Genomic DNA, 24,758 nt, shown 5'->3' with positions numbered 1-24,758 from the left:
CAAAAAATGGCAGATATTTTTAATGGAATTATTTCATATAACACAACTCAAATGCAGAAATTTGCTACAGATGAAATGTTTTATTAATTGTTAACTATTTTGATTACATATGGCATCAACTAGAAGATCACTTAAATATAAACCTAACACCAAATGGACAGTTAGCTTCCAACAAGAGAGAAATAAAGAACTCCCGCTAAGTAAATTCACAAATTAGAAGTCTCAGATATTTGATGTCAAGCTGTGTGACAAGTAATTTATTTCACAAAGGACACAAAAACACACACCATGGGAAAGTGATATGAACAGATGAACCTTGCCAGCAATGGTCTGCCAAAAGCAAATGCAACAGGAGAAGAACCTCAAAGCAGAAGGATGACTGTTCCAGCCAAGAAACTTTAAGTGTATGAGCACACAGAAGGCAATAATTGCCCTGAGAGATGGCATTGCTTATGACATGGATACCTATATACTCCAGAGGAGACATAATCTTTACTTCAAGGCTTCATGCAGGTTTGAGTTAGCAGCAATATTTAGTCCTGGCTTAGGTTCAGTATTAATGGCCAAAACCAAAAATAGCACTGTCGTGTTCTAATACCCATTCCCAAATCCTTCCTGGTATTTTGTTGGATTCAGCCAGATTTACTTAATTTGTTTGGGTTTGCAAGCCTGTACAACAAACAAAGGCAAATTAATTTGTTGTCTCTTGCAGTGAAGTAAATTACACATGTGTAAGAAAATAACACCTTTTATAATAAATCAAAGCATTATCTTAACAAGACTAAGTACACATATCATAATATGTGTATTCATGCAAAATAATGCCTGGAAAAGATGAGATAGTCTAAGACAAATAAATCTATGCTCACACATTTCCACATCATGTAAATATGTGTAGGTAAAGGCTAGTGTAACAATGCAACTAACTTATAATTCTTGTGTATTTGAAATAGATTTTCTTGGTTCCTTAGGATTTTGTTTTTGGCCAGGCTGGAAATATATTTGAAATCTTCATCTACTTATGAAACAACAGAAAATGAAGCACTTATTACTACAGAGAAGAAAAATAAAAAGGTTAAAACAAAATAACTAAGTGTCATTTTATGTGTGTATGTATACATGTATTTATGTATTTATTTTAAGCTGCATTCCAGGAAGCAAGAGGAGTAAGTGAAATGAAGCTATTCTAGGCTTTTTAAATTCAGTAAATTGGATTACACATTTTAAAGGTTGTGTATGCAAGTATACAGTGCAGACCGAACACAAATTGGTTCTTCAGGACAACTGTGTGTTATTATTAAGTGCTAATATAAATTCAACAGCTTCCTACCACATCCTCTCAAGACATGATGCTGATGCTCCACAGATACAAAATGATTTTTTAACTCTTCTGACTTTTGGAAGGAGGCTGGAGATATCTTCTAAGACTGCCTAATATAACAAACTAAATTTCAGCAGTTGCTTAATGGGTGAAATGCATTATACTGAAAGAAGCATGAAAAGACATCTGAGAAGACACAAAATTTATTCAGATGGATTGAGGGAAATGATTTCGCTGGAATGTTCTTCAGTGCTTTTACACTGCAATTTGTTTTTTCTTTTTAATATGATGCTGGACGTAGCCAGTGGTGTCAGCTTTAAAATACGCCTGAGGAACCAAACTAAGCATGGTGGTAGAACAAAGTATGAAATGATGCATAAATAGACTGTGCAGTTTCCCTGTGAGACTTGACAAAACATATTGGCTTCAATCCAGACACCAAAATGTAATTAAGTATGATTTGTTATGTATATTCATGGATTATTCACAGCCGAATATTTTGCTTGCTTGAAGTGCATTAGAGCACTTGGCCCAGATCAACAAAATATTTTAAGTGAAAAATTACATTGGAATAACTTTTCCTGGAGGAAATCAGTTTCTCTTTGTCTACCCTTCCACAGATCTAGAGCAATTAATAGTTTGAGACACTGGATTAGTGTTAGACCATTAATCTAAATATTTAAAATAGCGACAGATGGTACCAATGCAGCACACAGTGTGATCCTGCAGAATGGAGAGCCCAGCTACGGGAGCAATACCAATTTTCCATATGTTCAGATTGGTGGTGAACACTTTAGAAAGAAAATGATTTGCTCGCAACAACAACATTACTGCCATAGTTCCAATGTAAACTTTCAGGTTGTGGAATCAGATCAAGAACGACAGTGTGTCACATCTCAACCTTTTCAAACTTTGGTCAGGACACTCTTTCAAACAAAGAAAAAAACAAGTCCACAAGAAAACATCTGAGGTCTCATCATTGCTCCCTGTAAAGATGGGAGTTTTCTCACTTCTAGACATCTTCTGGACCATCCTTATACTTATCTTTATCAGTTTATGGGATCACAATTTTTATTTAAATACATATTATCTGATCATTACCCATAGCAAAAGAGGAAGGGGGAAAGACCCAAACAGTGTAATTTTCTCCTTGATAGAGAACATGATTTTCTGTCATTTTCTCTGCCTTTACATGGTCCATGTATATCTTTTGATTTATAAGATATTTTTTATTTGCAAATAAAAGTTCATCTCAAATGGCATTTATAAGATGTTTAAAAATCCCACAACATCCACAGCACACGGCTGCAACAGTAAAGATGTTCTCCATGACTGTGTGGTAACAAATATTTCACCACTGCTTCCTATACTAAAGTGCTCCCAGCTTAACATTCTTTCCTGACACAAACTGTTCCCTCATCTAAAGCTTTATTTAGATCACTTTATGATAACTTATAACAAATTCTAAATTCTTCAGTGTATCCACAGTTCCATAAAAATGCCTTTTAGTTTGACAAGTAGCACAGTGGGCTGCCAGTCACTAACTGAAGACACTCTGGAGCTTTTATAACACCAACTTTTAATGTCACCATTTGTTGTATTATGCTATAAAATTCTAAAGGATGCTCTCAAAACATGCAGACAGTTATGCTCTGCTCAGTTGTAAAGACGTGCTGGAAGAATGCTGAAAGGGCAAAGACTAAGTAAAGTAGTTCTCTTGGAATAAAAAGTAAATACCGTTGACAAAGGTACTTAGAAATGCACTTGTTCAGCAAGAGCATTCTAACAGAGTTTTAAGTTGACTATGGATAAAATGCATCACTTAGAAAAAAAAAACAAAAATCATCCAAAATTAGTTTTTCCTACTGAGATACCTACATAATACAGGCTAATTTTATTTACCTATTTGAAAATACTTAGCATCCTATAGTAACAATTTGCTTTGCCGAGTATGCCTTTGTTACCATCCCCTTGCTGTAGTACTCTTTCCATCACCATCTGGCAGTGACAGTTTTCTTACTTTAGTGAAAATTCCTCAAAAAGTCTAAAAATAAGGGCATTTATTTTTAGAGGGCAGACTGCCCTAGCTCCTATTGACTTGCAGAGTGCTAGTCAGAGCCATTGTAAATTCAGTCATGTGACTTAGAGGTTTTACATAGGTCACTCTGGAAGTAATGCCTCATACTTCTATGGAAACTAAAATAGATACAAAGAACACAATGACACTATTTGATAGAGCCGATTCACAGCTACAGAATACTATTTTTCAGCATAGTCACCACCTTTAGCTATGCATTTTCTGTACCGATGAACAAGAGCCTGCATGCTGCACTCCTGAAAATCTGCACTGGTGAAGTTGACCCACTGTCACTGTTGCCACTACTGCAATGCACCACCCACTGCCTCACTGTACTCACACCCACTGGTTTGGACTCTATAAACATTCAGCAAGCATCAGTGAATGAAGGAATTCAGTGCTTCACATGCATTTCCACGTCAGCCACCATTCCGTCAGACCACCCCTCTGCTGCCGTCTGTCACATGACAACATACTGAAATGGAATATTGGTGGGAAGGTTTAACCTCTAATGCCATACCACCAGCATTGGCTTCTGATGTCATGAGCCAACAAAATAAAGTAAGGGACTTTACTTCCAGAAGAGCCCTCATAAATGAAGTGGATACATTTCAGGAAAATAAAAATTAAGGTATCTTTTTCTTTTTCTTCTTTTTCTTTTCTTTTAAGAAGAGATGTGTTCAAAATCACTTAGTCCATCTCATCACACTTTGCTTCAGCATACGTGAACAAAATCAGCTGCAGCAAGCAGATGGCAAAACAAATTCTGTTATTAATAAGACAAGCTCCAAGAATATCACACGAAGACTGGGAAATCTTTGGTTTCCATGGTAAATCATTTGAATTTGATACCCTTAATAAACATTGTTAACGCTCCAAACTCAGTTGATCAAATCGAAATAAGGTAATAAAAATTACTAGGCAAAATATATAAAGTAAGAACACAGAACAAGAAAATACCAAGTTAAACAGATAGAAAAGCAAGAGCTCTTCAGCCACAGACCCCTCTCCTGTCTACATTATGGCACTTCTGTAACTCTACAGAACTCTGCTGTAATGCAGAAAACATTATATTTGCATCACCTGTTTAAAAGAAGGATTACGTTTTCATTAAGGAACAAGTGCTCCCTTTGTCAGCATTCTATTTTGTATATCTGGTTATACAATTAATTTGATCAATTATTTATTATTGTGTTAGAAATATTTTAAGTTACCTCATAAACAGCCACATAATCTTCCTGCTTAAGAGCAGAGTATAGATAACCAAAAAAGTAGTGAAGTAGAGCTGAGGATTCATTTTACACATTTATGTCTTTAGTATACTAGCAGAGAAAAGAGCAGACATAGATATGAAATACTCAGCCAAGCACGTGTCACTCCCATCAGAGATGCTGATCATAAGACTGCAGACTACTCTCTGCAGTAAACACATATGACAGGCTCCTTTTTAAGGAAATAAATAAATAAATAAATAAGGCTTTATGTGTGTTCACAAAAAGACCTGTACAGCATCAAATAAGTCTGATTTCCCAGTAAGAACCCCTTATGTTATCTTAGAAAAATTACTAAGTATCTAGTTATCTTTGATGATTAAACATCTTTTAGGCTTGGTATCTCAATATACTTTCCAATCAGTAGTTTTTTAATATTACTGCAGATTCCATATTCCTTTACAATAGTCTTTTATATACACTTTTCTTATGATCACTGAAGAAAAACACAATAAATTAACTAAATATGAACCACATTCTTTTATGTGAAGACTGAAGAGAAAATTCTCTACTGAATGTCTACTTCTATTTTTTTTAAAGACATTCAGCATGTGAAGCATAAAACTTCTGAAAGTTTTCTGAAGAAGAACATTACCAATTTTCTGAACAGAAAATAATACTATGCAGTTCCTTCCTTAGGCAAAAGGACAAAGCTCTATGCTTCCTCTTTGAAAGGTAAAGAATTCTAACTTCCATCAAGATCATATTCTCACTTTGCACAATAAACTGTTACAGAGAACATAGCTCTTTTCACTAGATAAAATTACCTGTTGAAAAGTTTTTCTTCTATCTCATATAGAGAAAATCTAATATACATACTTAAAATACAGAAGAAATATAGTGATATAATTATCAAAAGCTGACATGAACAAAAATAGTGGCACTCCCAGTGTTACAAATACCGTGACAGTAAATGTGAAAAACAATTCACCTTGCCCCAAGTGAGGTCATGATGCTAGGAGACAAGTGTCTAACTAAGATGATTGGGAAGGATCAGGTCCTGATGGGACCATTGTCTCTACAGAGTCTGAAAAATAGCATAGTGGCATTGCACATTTCATTGCACATTTAGTGAGGTTAAAAGGAGATATGCATAAACAAGATGATGCTTTGGGTGTCAGACATAACTTCACAGTAGTCAGTGATGTTGTAACATGAAGGAAGTGATGTCATGAAGACAAGCTTCTTGAGAAGCATTAGATCATAATTCATTTCATTGTGTATTCAGTATAGGTTTCTCTTGCCCCACCCTCAGTAAAGATATCATAATGGCAGCTCTCCCTCCATAGGAGGAAGATGCAGAATGTTTCTGCTTCCCTTCATCAGATGTTTATTTTTTTCAATATAAGTTCAGAACTAACAGTTTTCATGTTACTTTCAGAATGCCATCTCAGTGCTCACCAAGTGACATTTTCTCTCCTTCTATCACTGAAGAGAATTATAAATACCTTAAAACAGGCAAAACAGAGGATGGACACATTTCTAAGCATGATACAGTAATTTCAGCCTAGTAGAAGAAAAACAAAGAGCACCAGGGGTGACATTTAAGGGCAAAGATCATTATACTCTCAGTAAAATTAGCATTAAATACTTTGCATAAAACAAGAAAATCATAAGCTATGAATCAAAGATAACCCAGACAAAATTGTATTCATACTTCAAAATAAACAGACACGGATGTGAAACAACTATCAATCTTATTTGAGACATCCGAATGTCATATTTCATGTTCTGAGATAATTTCAACCACAGCATCACTTATTTACGTTGCAAAATTTCAGAATGACTAAAGAATCAGAATGTGATTTAAAAAAATATGTATTAGAATTCATACTCTAGGTATTCATTCTTAAAATAATCCCTTTGGTATTCTTAAAAGTTGCCTTTCATTACTTACAGTAGAAATATTATAAAAATCTAACAAATGGTAGAAAACACATCCACACATCTGCTTCTAATTATCTACTTATGTCCACAGGAAAGTTTTCCTCAAAAAGATTTATAGTACTCTTAGTAAACTGCCACATGTAATTCATCACACTGGGAGAGTTACTGCAAATGCTGTTCTAATGTATAGCAACATATATTTTTCACTCTCAATTCTGACAACACAGATAATAGGGTCTTTCTTGCTATCCAGAATTTCTAGGTGTCATGGTAATGAGAAGAACTCTTGGAGTACCTCACGTTCCTCTCCACTCCAAATGGTAAGAGTCACTATGTCCCAACTATTACCACTAAAACATCTTCCATCCACAGTACTGAGATGAAGAGAACATATTATCAAGAAGGTGGTTGCCACTTTAGCACAGAGCAAGAACATCTCTTGAATTAAAATGGGCAGACTTCTAGGCTGCGTGGAGAGAAGATGTATATCATTTCCATAGGTTTTGTGATTGTTATTCAGACTAACTGTGATCACATAAAATTAAACCAATCCCTTCCACATCCAGCTCAAGTGGTACCTGATCCACAAAAATATGTATATCCACTGTAACTCTAGAAGTGCCATTTCTCTGACATCTTCGTAGCCCATGCAATTTCTATCAAACAGACAGCTCTATTCAGTACGTGTCATGTCTATGCAACAAAGTTATAATGGAAATTAATGGTAATGTTATGAACCTCAGAATAAAAGCAATTAACTATTTTTCCAAATGCCAGAAGGAAAAGACATGCAAAACCTCTACATCTTAATTAGTTCTTTATTATCTTACTTCATATTTTTCCAAAACATTGGGTTATTATCTGTATAAAGTACTCTTTGGAGACTAATTTCTTAGCATGATGAAGTAGTTTTTGCTCCGCACTGACAGTGTGAATTTAGGTTTTACCCTACATTGGGAATTATCACTCCACTGAAAGATTGAACTTCCTGTTAAGTAGATGAGGCACAAATACATCTTGTATTCTAGATTCCCAGTTGAAAGGATTATCCTTTTCACAGACACCACAGGCCAGCCCAGAAACAAAATTGGCACACTGAGAATTAGCGTAATCCATTATAACAGGTTTCAGGCTCTTCTAGCAGAGACTATTTTACTGAGTATCAGATATCATCTGATACTTTTTTCCAGTTACTTTCTTATCTCACAATCTTCACAGATCAGTTTACATACAGAATCTGATTCCTAATGTGCTCTTATCAAAAGGAGCACAGACACACTTGTCAGTTCGGTTTCTTCTTATCACCATAGCAAATACAAATGCAGCGTTCAGTTTAAAATTGTAACAACTTTTTAAGAAATGAAAGTATGACTTTATTATTATTGTTTGTTTTTATCAAGTCATACTACCAAGATCTTAAGGATATCACAGAAACTAGAAATGATTCACAGGGCAAGTACATTCCTTCTCAGAGAACAATGAACCAATAACGCAGAAGAACAAAAATGCTCTAATGAAGATGATATCTTTTATGGAACAAGTTTGTTTTTCTCAATTCTGCTTAATAACTGAATTTAATGAAGTATTTTTTCCATAATATTTGTGCCACAACTATGGCTCTCTATATTTCTGCCTTATAAACACTGCCAGTTTTTACAGTCTTGGTGGGCAGAAGTGTAAGCTTTATGACAGGATTAAATAAAAAAGAAAAAAAAATAGATAAAAAATAAAAGACTTTTAAATTCTTTGAGCAAAATGTTCCAAACCTACATAACACAGTACTTTTGAAAACACTGGCTAAGTTTTAAAAACAACACAAGTCCTTTGTTTAGCACCAGTTGTCCCTTTCACTTTATGAGAAGTCCCTCTAACCTCTACAGGATCTGTGTTGTGCAAAGCTAGGTAGATTCTCCTCGTGCCATTCAAACTAATTAAGAATTTGCAAGCAGAATTTAATTTTACAATAGTTTCATGAAACTTGACCCAGAAAATCAAGCAGTTATCTAAGAGTTCCAGAGGATTAATTTTCTGAAAAGATAGCACACTATGCATACAGAGATTTTATTTTAAATAGAAAGATAATTACCCTTTCCCATCACAACTGTTTTCTCCAAAATCTGTCATACTGCAACCTATTAAATATTTTAAAAGATAGTGGATGACCAGAGGACTTCAGATATAATAACTTAATATAGGATCTGCTCACTTTAACTTCAGAGTACAGTCTATCTCAATAACTTTGCTTCATACACCACATTTCGTTTTCATTCTTTTTTAAAATGTGTCAGCCAGTTAACTAATGAAAACTGAGAAGATGTGGTTTTTGAGTTCTTTTTTGTTCTTGTTTTTTAATAAAAAGCAGCAAATAGTAGTACAGGACATTGCACGATCAAGAACATGTTAAGATCGGTAAGTAGGGAGACACAAAGGAAAAAGGGAAAATTACATACCACTATTTGTGTTTGTTGTAGTCCTCCCTCTTCTTCCACCCTACAAAACAAGATCCCATACAGCAAGCGTTATCTACCTACTAGGAAGCAGGAGGCAAAAAGACTGTCAATCACAGGGGTATTACATACAGTAATACAGACTTCCACCCTTTCTCCCCCTTGTAGTCTTTGAAAAAAAAGAAGGAATAAATACCGTAGACTTAGAAAATATACAAATATCAACAAAATCACTATAATATAAAAAGGAGAAAGAGGGGGGAAGGTAGGATGGGAGAAAACAAGACTAAGATAAACACTGGTACGTAATTTTATGCCTTTGTAAGTCCTTTCTCCTCCCATCCTACAAAACAAGATTCCATACAATAAGCAGAAGTGGTAAGAAATGAAATCAGGAGATGATAGGCACCTCTGTATTGCCAGCCTCAGGAACTGTCTAGCCAAAATCACCCAGACTAACTCTTGTTGATAGCAATAGTTGCAAGAACTGTATGAAGGATCAGACCTCGGCTTCGTATACACCAGATGTTGCTGCCTCAGTCTTTTGGGTCTAGAAGATCAAAATGCTTCCAAAACACTGCTCATGGACAGGCAAGCAGGTATCTTTTCTCTGTACGCAATGGAGTGTCTTCACAGTACTAATACTCATTTCAAGAATTCCTGATGACTCCCTTTCCCACAGAATCAAAAAGATGTCTTCCTTATATGAGCATGTTAAGGAAGATGCAAGCGTAAGTAGACCACTGCCACCTGATGGCTTCTATGAAAATCAAGAATTATTGCAATTCATACATAATGCTGGAAACTGAAGGAAAGAAAGACAAGCTACACAACTTAATCTATACAATTGGTTTAGAAAAATAAACAGGTCTTCCACTTTGCCCAAATGATGTCTTTGTAGAGGCAAATGAGGGAATTCAATGAGACTCAGAAAATTTTGGAATATCCTGGTTTTGAAATAAATACTATAGTTTTGTTATGGTCTGTCATGTTGTCTTTTGAATACATGGAATTTAGAAATTTCTTAAGCACAAAGAAGTGTTTTTAGATGATCTTACTGAAAGAAGGAAATAGCACCCTATAGCTTTAGAGAAAACTACCTTAAATTAGATGCTGTACAGCTGAAAAGTAGCTACAATGCCTAATGATATAAAGTGAAACTCATGTTGTTAGAGGAAAAATATGATGAAATTCTTACTAAAAAGAGTAAGGCGGTTGGGGCATAGTCGTTGTAGATAAGCCCAAGAAGACTGAAAGAATATTTCTTGAAATACCTTGCTACAGGAGGTTATTTCCTTGTACCTACTCAAATTCAGATCTCAAAGAATGAGTCAGAAACTATGCTGAAAGAGAGAGAGGCAGGAGTTATATACACCTACATTAACCGGTCAAATGTTACAAGAGGACAAGCTTTAGAAAAGCAGTTCCTGATGCTATAAACATGCTTGTTTTAGCTACTAGATTTAGATTATAGAAGATCTGCTCTTCAGAAACTTGTAAATCACTTCCTCCTTTCACACAGGGCATACAGTTCAGTCACTAACTTATAATAACTGGAACATAATTAAGATGTACATTTTAGAATAATTAGTACAGGCTTATGAAGTTTGACATGATAAACAAGTTTTTATCTACACCAGTTGCATAGGCATGAACATACGAAGGTTAAAATCCTTCAACACCTTTTAAATTCTTCTTTAGAATAACATAATTAAGTTCCAGTGAGTGGACAGATCAAGAGGGAACAACAGTTTGATGAAATGAATATTCAGCATCCATAGGCCATGTTTCCCCCCACCTCCCATCCCTCCCCATTGTCCCCCAAGAATAAAATCAGCAGAAGTAAACTTTGAAGACAGACTGAAAACCACGTAACTGAATGTAGAAAGCTGTAAACTAGAGAAGCCATGAGAAAGATGAAATTTTCTCTCAGTACAAGGGAACAAATCAATTAAAATATATCAAAAGCACAATAAATGATCTATTTGCATTATTATAGATTAAAAAAAATATGTTACAAACTTCCCTTTTCAGGTAGAAAAGTTATTCACCAACACATATAACATGTTTAGACAATCTAGAAAGATGAAAAGGTACAAACTGAAGGACAATAGAAAAATGTAATGCCACCAGATGATACACTGAGTTAGGGAGGACAATATGAAACAGATCCCATAGGAACTGCACACGGGCAAGTGATACAGACACATCCAGCGGGTATCAAGAAACATCTGACTTCCTAAATACGCCTTTTGGAATAATTAAAAGCAGAATTTTCAAAGAGAATTGAAGTCAACATCTTGTAACAGATCCAGAGGTCACAACACCTCTGCTGCTGTACATATAGTATCATTTTCTAGAGGAGAAAGGATCTCATATAGATATTCCAATAAGGAGAAGAATCAGGAACTGTGTCACACACCATATTTTTGACTGTGCCATTCATTTTGATCCTAAAGTAGCCTTGACCTCAAGTCAAATCTTCCTTACACATATTAGTCACTGAAGAACAGCATACTTAGATTTCTCATGCAAATTCATACTCCCCTCAGTCAGAGACAACTGATGAAGCAGGAATATTCAAACAGACCTGGCAGACAGATTATGTCATCATTAAAAGAAGTTTTCTGCCAGATACATGATGCCTGCCCAGATTAATCAAAGTAAAGCTTGCATGGTAAATGGAGTACTGATGGCCAATTAAATTCATCCACACCACTTTCTCACTTCTTTTTTTCAACTGAACAGAAGGGAGAAAATATGATGGGTGAAACGGGTACAGTGTAGGGATTAAGATGTTTTACTACCTCTTACTAACAGACTAGAACAGAAAGCAAAATACAAACACTTCCCCAGCATCCACCCTCTTCTACCACCTACTCCAGAGTGGCATAGGGGAACAGTGGCTATAATCAGTCCCTAGTGCTTCATCTCTGCTGCTCCTTACTGGTCACACTCCCACTTCCACTCTCATTCCATGCCACCCTTCCCACAGGCTGCAGCTCTCTAGGTATTGCTCCAACACAGCTACAGTGAAAAATTTGCTCCTCAATAAAAAAACACAGAAACATTAATTTCAATTAAACATTTTTACTCACATGATTTTTTTTTTTTTTCTTTCATCATCCTTCAGAAAAGAAAAATTGTGTCCCAAAAGCCCTAATGAAGTTGCAGAAGCTCTATGGAGACAGTCTTGAGTCAAGTGGTTTCCTTATATAAAACTTAAAATATGTTGGAAATATACATTGAAACACTACACTGTACCAATCAAAGCCTGAAATTACGTTTTTTTTGTTTTTTTGTTTTATAAATATCACAGTCCAAGGTTTTCTTGCAAAATCATCTCAAAATCAATAGAAATATATATATATTTAAAGTCTCAGAAGAGTACTGTTCCAGCTGTGAGTTCCAGAGATTTGCAAAACACCCATTTCTTGGTGAAGTTCTGTATCCATATAGTTGTCATTACTTGAACAATGTGTCCCACCGAGTTAAGTAAAAGGCAGCCATAGTGTAGGTCCAAAAACAGGCAGTGCATGAAGAAAAGAAGTATTTCTGTGAAAATGACAGCCATTTCTAACTGTGCTCTGTTTAAGGCACATTTTCTAGATGTGCTCTGTTGAGCGACTGGTACATACAATTAAGAGTATGGAATTAATGTTTCCTAAATAAAGAGAAAGACTCAATACTAAGAACAGTTACAAGTCCACCTACCGGGCACTGGAGATGAAACACAGCTGTATTTATTGTAGAAGAACACATTGGATGCCAGAATACTTAGGGAAAGGAAAGACACGCAAAATTTCTTTAACCAAAATAGTAGAAACCTAAGTAACACCCCACAATAAATTAAGAAGAGGCTGCCAAAGGTCTGTTTGGAGACTTAGCAAGAAAAAATGTAGAAAATGAAATTTATACCAAAATTCTAGAGACTATATCCACCTATATCTGCAGTCTGTATTTGGCATGAGCTCAAACAAAAAACATACACTTGTAAATAACATTCAAACACTTGAAGTCCTGTTTTCCCTGAAATTGTGCTTGGTAAACAAAAGGAAAAGATTAAATGAAAAAAAAAAATTAATACTGAAATAGCAATCAGTGAACACTGGGGTCGTTAAAAGTAAACTTGTGATACGAAACAGCTACAGTGAACTGACTGTGCTCTGCCAAAAGCTCATCCATACAAGATATGTCTAGGGCAATATGCAGCACACAGAGCGTGTAAAATATAATTCACCTTCTTCTCCAAGAGATGGAGGCAACCTATGATATGCGGTCAATAATTTCAATAAATGTTTGAATATGATTTAGAAGACACACGTCATACCTGAACAATATTGCACTTTGGGAGCAAAAGGCTTGAGATCAGAGGCACAAGTTTCAGGAAAAACAGTAAAAAATAATCCCTATCTTATTACCAGCTTCTTAATCATCTTACTCTTTCCAGTCAGATGTCTTTTTTTTTTTGCATGAAGTTCTTCTGGACTGATCTGTACTAAAACTTGAAGAAATTGTACCTTTTCATAATGAAACAATACCTCCTTGGAATTTTCAAAGCAGAAATGGAGGAAATAATACTCTACATATATTCTAGACCAAAGATCTACTGTCTGGGTCAATTAGGCTTAGTACTACATAGCTCACTATAAATAACATATCAGTATGAAGTACAGTGTAAACATTTCCTAATTGCTCAGAAAAGTAACTAACCTCTTCTGGTCCAACAGTCTTCATAGCACAACCCGTGTTATTAGATACATGCATAATAGTTCCAAAACTGCAATATAATCATAATTATTCTGTAGTCACAACAGCTAATCATGCACTGTACTGTAAACAAGTAATGTGTCAAGTAAATATCAACTGTAAGAATACAACTGTATGATTAAATGAGATTATTTTACTTATAAATTAGTACCTTTTGCTATCTCATGTTTGCTTCATAAATGATTAGTGTTTGACAATGCCATACTTATTACATTAACCCGTCTGTACACAAAGGTGCCTTGGGGAAGGAAACAATTCCCTAGACCATAAACACTGTAGTTAAGTTCAGGCCTGACGCAATATGATTATGGAAGCTGCAAGGAACATCAGAAATTCAGTCAAAATATTATTAATATTACTGTTGTATTAGGCATGCACGAGCACTCGGGATGTAACGTGATAGTACTCTACCAGACTTAAAGAGGAAATATCAGAATTACAGCATTTTTGCACCAATTTGCCTTATAGTCATTAATTTAAAATTTTGCTGTATTGATACATTTAAAGAGATGTTTCCTAAAATAAGGACACAATTCATCAGTTTTATAAAAGCTATAGCACAGGAACTGACTTTCCTCTGAATTTTTACAGCACAGAGTGGGTTTCTGGAACACAGCTAGGCTTCTGAGGTTCTACTGCTGTATAAGTAGCATGTATGAATATACAATCTGTGTAAAGATAGTGAATTATTACTGTTACTCCTACAATCCATTGGAAATATTTCTTACTTCTCCAACTCTGTTTCAAGATAAAGACACATATTTGTAATATTTTGAGTTACTGGCCATATAATACACGTTTCTGTTTGAGAACATGTAATGAATAATACTGTTTCTAACACAAATCATCAAAGTTTGAATCCAGTATGATAATACTAAAATAACACACTTCAGTGAACATCATATATTGGACAACAAGCAGGACAAAAGAGAAAGACCTCTATAAAGTGCACTTGCGAGCACTTCTATAAGAGAGGAGAGCTGAGGAAGTGATGAGAAGTGCTACATGTAAGCTTTATATGAAATTCAAAAGGGGATTGAACAACTCTCAGAAAACTTCAGTATTTCTGTTGGTCTCAATAGCACAGATAACTAAATGCCAAAAATGTTTTTCAGAATCTGTGGAAAATATACAATATATCCAAACATTTAGACATACTATTTAAATACCAAACACTGTACAACCGTGTTTGAATGCTGAGGTCTCTTTGTATGCTACAATAGTTCACTCTGACATAATAACTGGACTCCTGTTATAACTTTTATTCCTCCAACATTAGAATAGGTACTAAGCTGACTAATGTCTGGTGTAGAGATGTTGATTATATGCACTCCATGCATTGCTTTATTAACTTGTCTTCAGTACAATTTTTCTAATGCAATGAGAGCACATTAGGATATGCTTTAACAGTTTGAATTTAACATTGATATTTTGTCTAGCGTGAATATCAGACAGCTGTTGCGTGATACCTAACTTGCATCAGCAATTATGGGTGCAGCATACAACGTAGAAGGAGAAATGTCTAATTGCATTGAAAGGAAAGTAGAGGGAAATCTGGGGTGGGGGGGGAAATCAGACCAGATCATTTTGAGAGCATAAAGACTATGGTTGTACAGGTAGGCAGAGGACAGGAGAGATCTCTTGAATGGTCTCAAAAGTAGAAAAAATAAACTGCACACTCCATAGAAAATGAAGTACCTGTACCTGTACCTTTTAAAATCCCTATTTTATTTTATTTTATTTTTAACTTAAGTATGACTCATTTTTTATAAGTTATCCTGAACTGCTATTTAAGGTCAAATTTGCATGCCTTCCCTTGGTCTTCTACAACTCCTCTATATGCTAACCTCAGAAAAGGCTATCAAAAAATGCTTTGAAGGCAATAATTTTCTTTATTGTCCAACTTCCATTTGGGTGCCTAAAGGATTTTTTCAAAACTCTCAGCGACTTATAGACTTGTGACAACCAACATGGAGTAGCAGGTTGCTGCTATTGCTATTCCCTCCTGAATCATGGAGAGTTAATTCTGCTCCCCATCCCTGTCTTCCATTACTGGAGGTGAAGCATCCTGAAAATAACTGATCTGACTATTAAAGACAGAAACAGAGAGGACACGGAGTACCTCAGCATTTTCCTTGTCATTGGTGGTATATATATCTATATATCCTAGCATCATCCTTGGATTCTTCCCAAGTTGCCTGCCCCTTCTAAAGTCAGTTGGGATCTCAAACACATTATTTTCCATCTCTGCAAACAATGTAAGTGGAAAAAAAAATCTAGCTTGCTATACATTATTTTATCTTTTGTGAAATAAGAAGGAAGGATTCCATGAGACATACCAAAATTAATGTACAAAGCAAGAATCTACTCACTAAACACACAACAGTAAAGGATCATGTCATTGCATGCCATGAGTTTCTGAAGTCAATACTGTCTCCTCCCATTCCCTTTGTGGAATATGCTCAGTGGATCAGAGGTCAGAAATTTGTTAGGGATGATAACAATCTTCATTCCTGTCCTCATAGACAGCTGTCAATCAAGGAAATTCCAGACATTATCCATAACCTATCTCAAATTTCTCCAGGTAACTGATTATAAGCCAAGCAAAAATCCATTACTCAGTTCAAATATTTGATGCTAACCCAAGAAGAGTTTAGAATACCCTAACTATGGCAAGGACTCAAAGCTGGATTTGATCTAGCATCATTCTATTAACAGAGTGGAAAATTATGACCTGATCAAAAACTGCCATGCTTTGGGGACTGCCTGAAGGAACATACATATTTCTTAGATCAGCGAGTCAAACACTTCAAACTGAATAACTTCCTGTAACGTTCGAGGGACTCTCAGCACTTCCCAGGATGAGTATTTGGAGTTCAATTTAAAGAAAATTCTTAGAGCCTTATTTGGTTTCTAAAAGATCTGCTTTAACATTTGCATCTCAGATTATGAAAATATTTCTAACACTGATCCCAGTCCTCCACCTCAGATGATGCAAATGTTGAGTAACCCAAAAAGAAAAAAAAAAAAAAAAGCCTAATTTAATAACATTGTACAGAAAAGAAGAAAAGAAAAGAAAAGAAAAGAAAAGAAAAGAAAAGAAAAGAAAAGAAAAGAAAAGAAAAGAAAAGAAAAGAAAAGAAAAGAAAAGAAAAGAAAAGAAAAGAAAAGAAAAGAAAAGAAAAGAAAAGAAAAGAAAAGAAAAGGACATCAAAACAGGGGCAGCACAAATACCCTTTATTTTGTGAAGCAGTTGTGCCTTGCGCTGGGAATTATGTCTTATAATTACTGCAGGAAAGCCTGAGTACTTGCATTAAAAAATTAAATAAAAAATAGTTGGAGGTTTCATTTTTAAATCAAAGGCAACAAAATGTTTAGTTATTCTTACAGAAAGCAAGAATATGATTTTGTGAAAAAATACACATATTACAAAAGTATTTGGTTTTTAAAAATAATTTGTTTCAGGTAAAATTGAAACAGAATTGGTTGAAGAAAAATATGAATATAAATTATGGAGAAGAAAAGTAATTGAGGAAGGAAAATAGCCTTTCAAGTATCAGACTAGTGATACTGTACTGCATCTTACCTAGAAGAGTAATGGAGAGGAAAATCAGTTACTGATGTGGAGCAACTTATAAAATGGATAGCTGTGCTGCCTGTAATAAGAGGAGAAAATTCTGTGTGAGTCCCTCTTGGTCACTGTATTCTAAAATTCCTGACAGCTTTATTCAAACAAAATGATTCTCCATCACTCTGGTAAAGTCAACATACAATTAGAATTTTGCAAACAAAATAGGAAACAAAGTGAAAGTTATGATAACTTTTCAAAGGCAAGTGACAGGAAAGAAAGTGCATGAAGATAATTATAAGCGAGCCATTTGTTCTACTTGCTCGTATGCAGCAGGAACATGAAAAGGCAGTAGGTTAATTACATTATGTAAATAATGTTTTTCAGAGAAGAGTTTGGGTGAGTATAACAAGTTCACTGGAATTGCAATCATTATTCATTGCAACCACCTGTACAGAAATTTCTATTAGCTGTTACAGGGAGGAAGTGAGATATATCACTTATATATTTAATTCATAGAAAATATTACTATTTGCAACATGGAATTTTAACTCTATTTCTACATTTCTCCTAACTTCAGTTTTGTTCTTGTTATTACAGTCTAAAACATTTTATTGCATACAAAAACCCTCAAAAACCCCCACCTAATTCCCACCATGAGAGAAAGCACCATCACAGACAGCAGTAAGTTGATTATCTTCCGCAGTAACCACATTATTCATATGCCTTTTTTTTTTTTTAACATGCAGAAGCATGTAACAAGCAATATTATAGCTTCAGTGCTGTCAGCATGATGCTTACATATTCAGAATCACAGAATCACAGAATTGTAGGAATTCACCTATCCGATGTTTTTCTTTAGACAAGTATTAAAGATAAGGCTACTGATATAAAATAGACTTTAAAAACAAAATAAAAACGCTACTGATATCACAGCTTGGATACTACAGCTCCATACTATCTAAACAGTCAAGTGTCAGTGATAAGTTGAAAACTATAAAAAAGATGATGGACTGCACAATTGCAATTTTTTTCTAAGTATCCTTCACTCTCTGCCTCGCTAACAAATGGTGTGCACCCATTCACTCAGTGCTGCTGCTGCTCACAAAACAGGGAGTAGAACATCAAACACAAGCGTAAGAATTGAGCATTATAATGGTGAAGAAAAACACTGCAAGCCAAATCCCAAAGATAACACATACGTATAATATACCTATATACTCAACTGCATGTTTAAAAATATATGTATTTTTTAAACCAGCTTAAAGCAGAATAGGAGAATAGAACAGTTTTATGCTATTGATAGATGACAAGAAGATATCAGTCTTCTATAGACAGATCTGCTATCAGAAACATGCAAGATTCTCTGACTTACTTATCAATGTGTTTTTAAATACTTATGTAATTTAGCACAACAAACTTTCACCTTGGTGTACATAAAGCAGAAAATTACACGTCAAAGTTTTGAAACATACACTGAAGCAAAAATTGAGATATGATGCTGTACAGGTTTAGGAAGATTAATTTCAGGTAATAAGTCTTTTAAACAAGCTAAGAGTAACTTATTAAATAGAAATGGTAAAGTATTAGAAGAACACCAATAAAATCTTAAGAAAAAAGCTCACGATCTTGTTTCCTTCCAAGTAGCTGAAATATTTACTATAAATAGTTCATTTAAATGTATACACAGCTGAATGATGAAAACTTAGAGTAATTCTAATTTCTAAGAAGAGAAAATCAGGTGGAAAGATAAATTAACCTCCTGCAGGTCATACAGTGATGCAGCTTCTACGAGAAGGCACAGAAAACAGTCTATGGAATAAAGCTATAAAATACAAAACTGAATAGAATATAAACATATGAAAACCACATCTTTTTAGGCTTAAGGAAAGCAGAGAAAATGAATGGTAAGATGGTAAGAAAGAATGGTGATAAATATAGTTCAAGGGGAAAACAACAAAAAAACAAAACAACAAAAAAAAAAAAAAAAAAAAAAAAAACCCAACCACCAGAAATACATAACAACAAAAGGTTGTTTAAGGTTTGCAGCTTTAACATGAGAAGGCACTATGAAGTAGAAACATTCCTGGTTAAACTCCTGGTCTCTGGGCAAGTTCAAGAGGCACTGAGTCTCAGACTCCTTGAAAGAACATATCTATAACTTCAGAATGGATCCTGTGAAAAGGCACAGTTATGTTGGAAACCAGTAAACCTCAACTATATCTTAGTTATACTTGTCAAATGACATCTGCATAGTATGGAAACATGCAGAAGATAAACATGACCAAAATGTGTTTTCAGCATATGCAAAAGAGAATTTCAAACTTTTCTTTAATCAAGTGTTGCAATCTAATAAGAACATTTATTTGCAATATCAGGTAGCTCAGCATTTTTCCAATACAGAATTCCTGAAATAATGCAAATGTTAAAATATTTGAAAGATTTCTTCAAAACATTATCTACGTGAAAATGTGATTCAGGTGAGACGTGTGTTAGGGGAAGTTAACCAATAAAATGATGAAACAAAGCACCCACATTCCTCTACTCTGCTTCACCATTGTTTGTTATTTTCTACACTTTGTCCATTCATCTGGATGTATTTCAACAGTGTTCTATTACTGAAAACAATCAAAATTCTTCTAGATAACATTGAACAAAAAGCACAAATAAAAGGAATTCCTCTAGCAAGCTATTCTATTTTGTTTTGCTTCTCCAAATGCATGAGTAGAAAAAAAAAAAAAAAGAAAACACTCAAACAATCTAAGGTAGTAAACAGCTGCAAAGTGTTATGACACAAAAGATGATTCAGTTACCTGGAACTCAAGACCTAATATTGATTCTATCATAAAGTTGAAACAATACTGTTCGATACAGACCAGAGCTGTCAAATAAATAAAATAAATGAAATTCACTAGCACTGCCTTTATTTGCTTACTGTTGAAGTAATTTAATTTGAAGATAAAACTATAGACTCCACTGTAAATTAAAAAAAAAAACAAAAAAAAAAACAAAAAACAGTACATTGTAAGATCATTTACTTTCAGGTTACTAAGTAATATATACTGTTTACTACTAAGCCATTTAAGAAATGTGAAATAAAACCATTAGCAAGAGTGCACATGAAGTGAAGACCTTTAAAAATATATGAGGAAACAGAAAGAAGAAAATTCTGTAGAAGATGAAAAAGAAAAAAGCCTAAATTAGAATGAAAACTATCATGATACTTTCTTGTTTTATTTTTGTATGTGATAAAGTACAGCTACAAATATAAGTGAGGGGTCAGAAACTAAAATCTCACATGACTTATTTTATGTTCCAGATGAAATTAAGCTCAAAGCTTCCTGCACTTCAGAAATTTTCAGACTTTAAAACACATTTAATACTGCCGGAGATTTGTTGCTTTATTATTGCGCATAGTCATAGAATCATACAATATCCCAAGTTGGAAGGGAACCATATGGATCATCAAACCCAACATCTTTCATTGTTATAGCTTCTCTGTTACAAGTGTTAGGACAACCTGAATTCTCTACTTCAGTAGTCAACAATTACTCACAATTTTCTTTATTTTATGCATAAAGATAAAAAATGTAATAGGCCCACATGAATAAGACCTTTTTTGAATAGTTCTAATCTCTTATTCCTAGTACAAATTTAAAGGTTTTCATGACACAACTTTAATAAAGAAGAGTTATACAGTGGAGACAGAACAGCCTGAAAATATATACCTATACCAGCCATTTGTTTTGGTGATTTATTCTCCATTTTATAAAGCTCACAAAGATTGCATTAGATTTCAAGTTCACTACAAGGGGCTGATGGAGAGTAAGACAAAAACAATTTTTGAACCCTTGTATGTTTATATAATCATAAACTGACTTGCAAAATACTAGTCTGCTATGATAATTTTCTATTTCTCATTGTCCTTCTTATTTTACTTGTTTTGGCTGCTGCACAGAAATGTTAATTGAAATTAGAAGCTCTTTCCTGCTTCTTGCAAATTTCACCTAATGATCTAAACGCAGCTCATCAGCAAATCTCCCATACAGTGCAGGGTGACACAGTCTTTTTTTGGGGTTGTTGTTTAGTGTTGTTCTTGGGTTTGGGGTTTTGTTGTTGTTGTTTTGGGGTTGTTTGTTGTTGTTGTTTTATTTTGTTTTGTTTTTTTTTTAATTATTATTTTTAAAGAAGAGAGAACAGATGTGAAATGATTTGCCAGATCCAAATATTTGGCTGGAACACTTTTGACTTTTTTCACAATACTGCCTTATTATTATTATTATTATTCAGAAGAAGAAAGAAAAACATTAGAAAAGAAGGAAAGTCTAGAGAAGTAATCTTAAAAAAAACTTTGCCGACAAGAACAACACTTATGAGATGCAGACATTTAGAAATCATTTGCTACAAAACTTACATCAGGTACTTTAAACTTTTGTTCATAACTCAGAGAACATTGCTCATCAGATTCTTTTTGGTCAAGTGACTAAATATACGAGAGTCTGAAAAAAAATGGATTTATATCTTGATTGGATGATTGACTGTTCTGTGACGGACGTGAACGCCCATCAGTTCGTCTCCAAATATTCCATCCCACTGTAATTCAGAACACATTTAAATTGAAATATAGACTACATAGACAGAAACTACTTCTGCCTGTTCTTCCTATATAATGTTTTTATGACAAACAATTTTATATGTATTCTTTTATAGTGTGACATTAAAAAGCCACACACTGTGCAATATATCACAACAAGAAATCACGTTTAAAGTATATTCAGACTCTACCTCTCAGCATTTTAGTTTGCAATGATCATTCATTATTAAAATTGTTATAAAACAAACAGAATGTCATAACTCAAGAAAAGTCAAAGTATGATTCAACACACAACACTATTTCCCATAGCAACTGCTGATATATTTCATGCACACTTGTGCAAACACACGCACACTTAAAAGGAAAGCTAATCCTTTATTGTTTTCTACTGGTACAACTAAAAATCTACAGCATGTGCAGGGGACATATATATATTTAATATAATAAATAAATAAATATATATATATATAATATATATATTAAAGATCTGTTTAGAATGTGTATCTAAAAACATTACAAAGACCCAGTAAGCAATTGATACAGGAAAGGCAAAAATAGGCTTAAAGTCAGACACTGATTGCTTCCAATCCCAAATTACATTTTGGATTTTTGAGGAAAGTTCGAATTAAAATCTGATTGCAAATAGTAGAAAATGCTGGGAAAATGTCAGCTTTATAATGAAGTTTTCCATCAAAATGGAAGGCCCTGTACATAAACTAGAATTCTTCAGCCCAGATAATAATACTGTTGAGGGTGGGGCCCTTAAGTGCTTTCCATTTTTTTCAAATGTGCTACAGGGAAGGTGAAAAGAATATAAGAAGTGTGATATCAAATGAGATCAGGAGAGGGCAGGTGTGACAGAAACAAAGTCAGTGGTTTAGCTCTTAGACATCAGTACAATAGATGAATCAAAGATTACATCGGATGCAAAACTGATGAAAATATCAGGAAAAATTCTGAGTCATGCTAAACTCATTCATGCTTCCTCTGTTTATGGAAGCCCCTAAGGTTCCTGTCACTGAAAAATGAGTTTCTAGAAAAACCATCCCTGTCTGCCCACCCTGTTTTGACTATTCCCAAACAAGCTGTTTGCTGTATGCCAGTTGAGTGCAAAATGATGCAGAGCTAGGTGAACATTTGTTTTGAACCACTGGAGTGATTCTAATACTATTGCATATAGCAGTCTTTAGCTAACCACAATCACCCTCAAAGAAGTGTCCTTTATCTGATTATATGCAATATATTTTTCAACCTACTGACAAGAAGGACTAGCTCTAGAATAGCAAAAGTCACTGCTCCTTGCAGAGAAATATAAGACATCATCTAAAAAGAATAATCAGTAGAAGCAACCCAACCAACACATGATATACACACAGATGTGTGTAGATCCTGTTTGTCAGTGCATACCACCAGCCCCATCACAAACACCAGATGCATCCAAAAAGCTTCAAGAGAGCTCGGAAGGGAGATCTGCATATAGACAACTCTGACGGACTCCCTTAAAAGACAGATGCAGATGTTCCCCTGCTCTCAGAAAATGGCATAATAAAGGGAAATCATGACAAAAACCAATCAAAATACTGTATAATTAGGTGCTTGAAACTTGGCACTTTTAAAGGAACAGGTTTTATTTGAGCTAGTATACTTTCAAGCCATTTAATGCATGGTAGCAGAAATTCAGATGGTTAACATAGCTTGATATTAATACTCAAAGCACTAAATATGTTGCACAACAATCTGGTTTAAAGAAATGTACAAGTTCCAGAAGGTAAGGGTGTAAACTGTGGAACACATTCTAAAATAAAATAAACAACAGAGGAATGAAACAAATGCTTTCTATTAAAAGCATCCTTTTTTCAAAATAGCCCCATTTTGAGTCTTTTACATTTATATTTCATACTTCTCAGCTGGTAGAGAAAATACAGTGGTCTTATCAGTCGTTTGCATTTCTAGGCTCTATTTTCCAAGGCATACATTAATACTAAGTTGTAATTTTTTCCAAGCATATCCTGGCATTATGTAGGAAGTTATTACTACCTTATAAATGTATGCTGCATTATTACCAGCAAACATAAAACAGGGAGTGAAGAAAGGCTTACTCTTTAGCAAATACTACGTATCTATTTCCTCTCACTACATGAAAGACCTTGAGGCCCTGGAACGTGTCCAGGGAAGGGCAACAAAAATGGTGAGGGGTCTGGAGCACAAGTCCTATGAGGAGTGGCTGAGGGAGCTGGGATTGTTTAGTCTTGACAACAAGGTGCAGCGGAGACTTCATTGAGCTCTACAACTTCCTGAAGGGATGTTGTCATGAGGAGGGGTTTGGCTTCTCCTCCACAGGACCCAAGGAAACAGCTGCAAGTTTTACCAGAGGATGTTTAGATTAGACATACGGAAAAACTTTTTCTCTCAGAGAGTGGTCAAGCACTGGAATGGCTGCCCAGGGAGGTGGTGAAGTCGCCATCCCTCACAGTGTTCAAGAGGTGTCTGGATGAGGAGCTATGAGAGATGGTTTAGTGGCTTGTGGTAGCAACGGTAATGGGAGGATGGTTGGACTAGATGATCTTGTAGGTCCTTTCCAACCATGTGATTCTATGATTCTATGATTCTGTCTTTACTGACAAGCAGTTTGCAGTGGAGGCCTCACTTCTAATGCTTAGATTTTTATTCTTACATTTTAAGAGTCTGGCATTTTGTCAGATTTTGAAATAAGCAGTATATCCAGTTTGTATAACCATATAAAGTTTTTTTTCATCAGGAAAAGAGAAATACGAGAAACTGGTAGAATTGAAAGCTGGTAATTTATATATTTTTTTTCCTCTT

At 34.7% G+C, this 24,758-nt stretch overlaps 1 protein-coding gene across 12 annotated transcripts in view; it reads right to left on the bottom strand.

Annotated features, from left to right (window-relative positions):
* Window positions 1-24,758, bottom strand: part of FGF14 (fibroblast growth factor 14) — a 358,569-nt gene that overhangs the window by 156,241 nt on the left and 177,570 nt on the right. For 3 of the 12 annotated variants that reach the window (XM_032442015.2, XM_085552913.1, XM_015851495.2), the window contains exon 2: window positions 9,007-9,046. The exons of 8 other annotated variants lie outside the window; for them this stretch is intronic. Coding sequence is in view for 2 of the 4 variants with exons in the window: in XM_085552913.1 (XP_085409039.1) it covers window positions 9,007-9,046 (40 nt within the window). In the remaining 2 variants the exon portion in view is untranslated. Of the gene's footprint in view, window positions 1-9,006; window positions 9,047-24,758 lie in introns of those variants that run through there. One more of the 12 variants, XM_085552930.1, reaches the window with a different exon arrangement.

Source organism: Coturnix japonica, chromosome 1, assembly GCF_054131305.1.
Source record: "Coturnix japonica strain WE chromosome 1, WE-NBRP24, whole genome shotgun sequence".
In the NCBI taxonomy this organism is placed as follows: domain Eukaryota; kingdom Metazoa; phylum Chordata; class Aves; order Galliformes; family Phasianidae; genus Coturnix; species Coturnix japonica.
The sequence above is the reverse complement of the archived record's forward strand: the minus strand, read 5'-3'. Positions and strand labels throughout refer to the sequence as shown.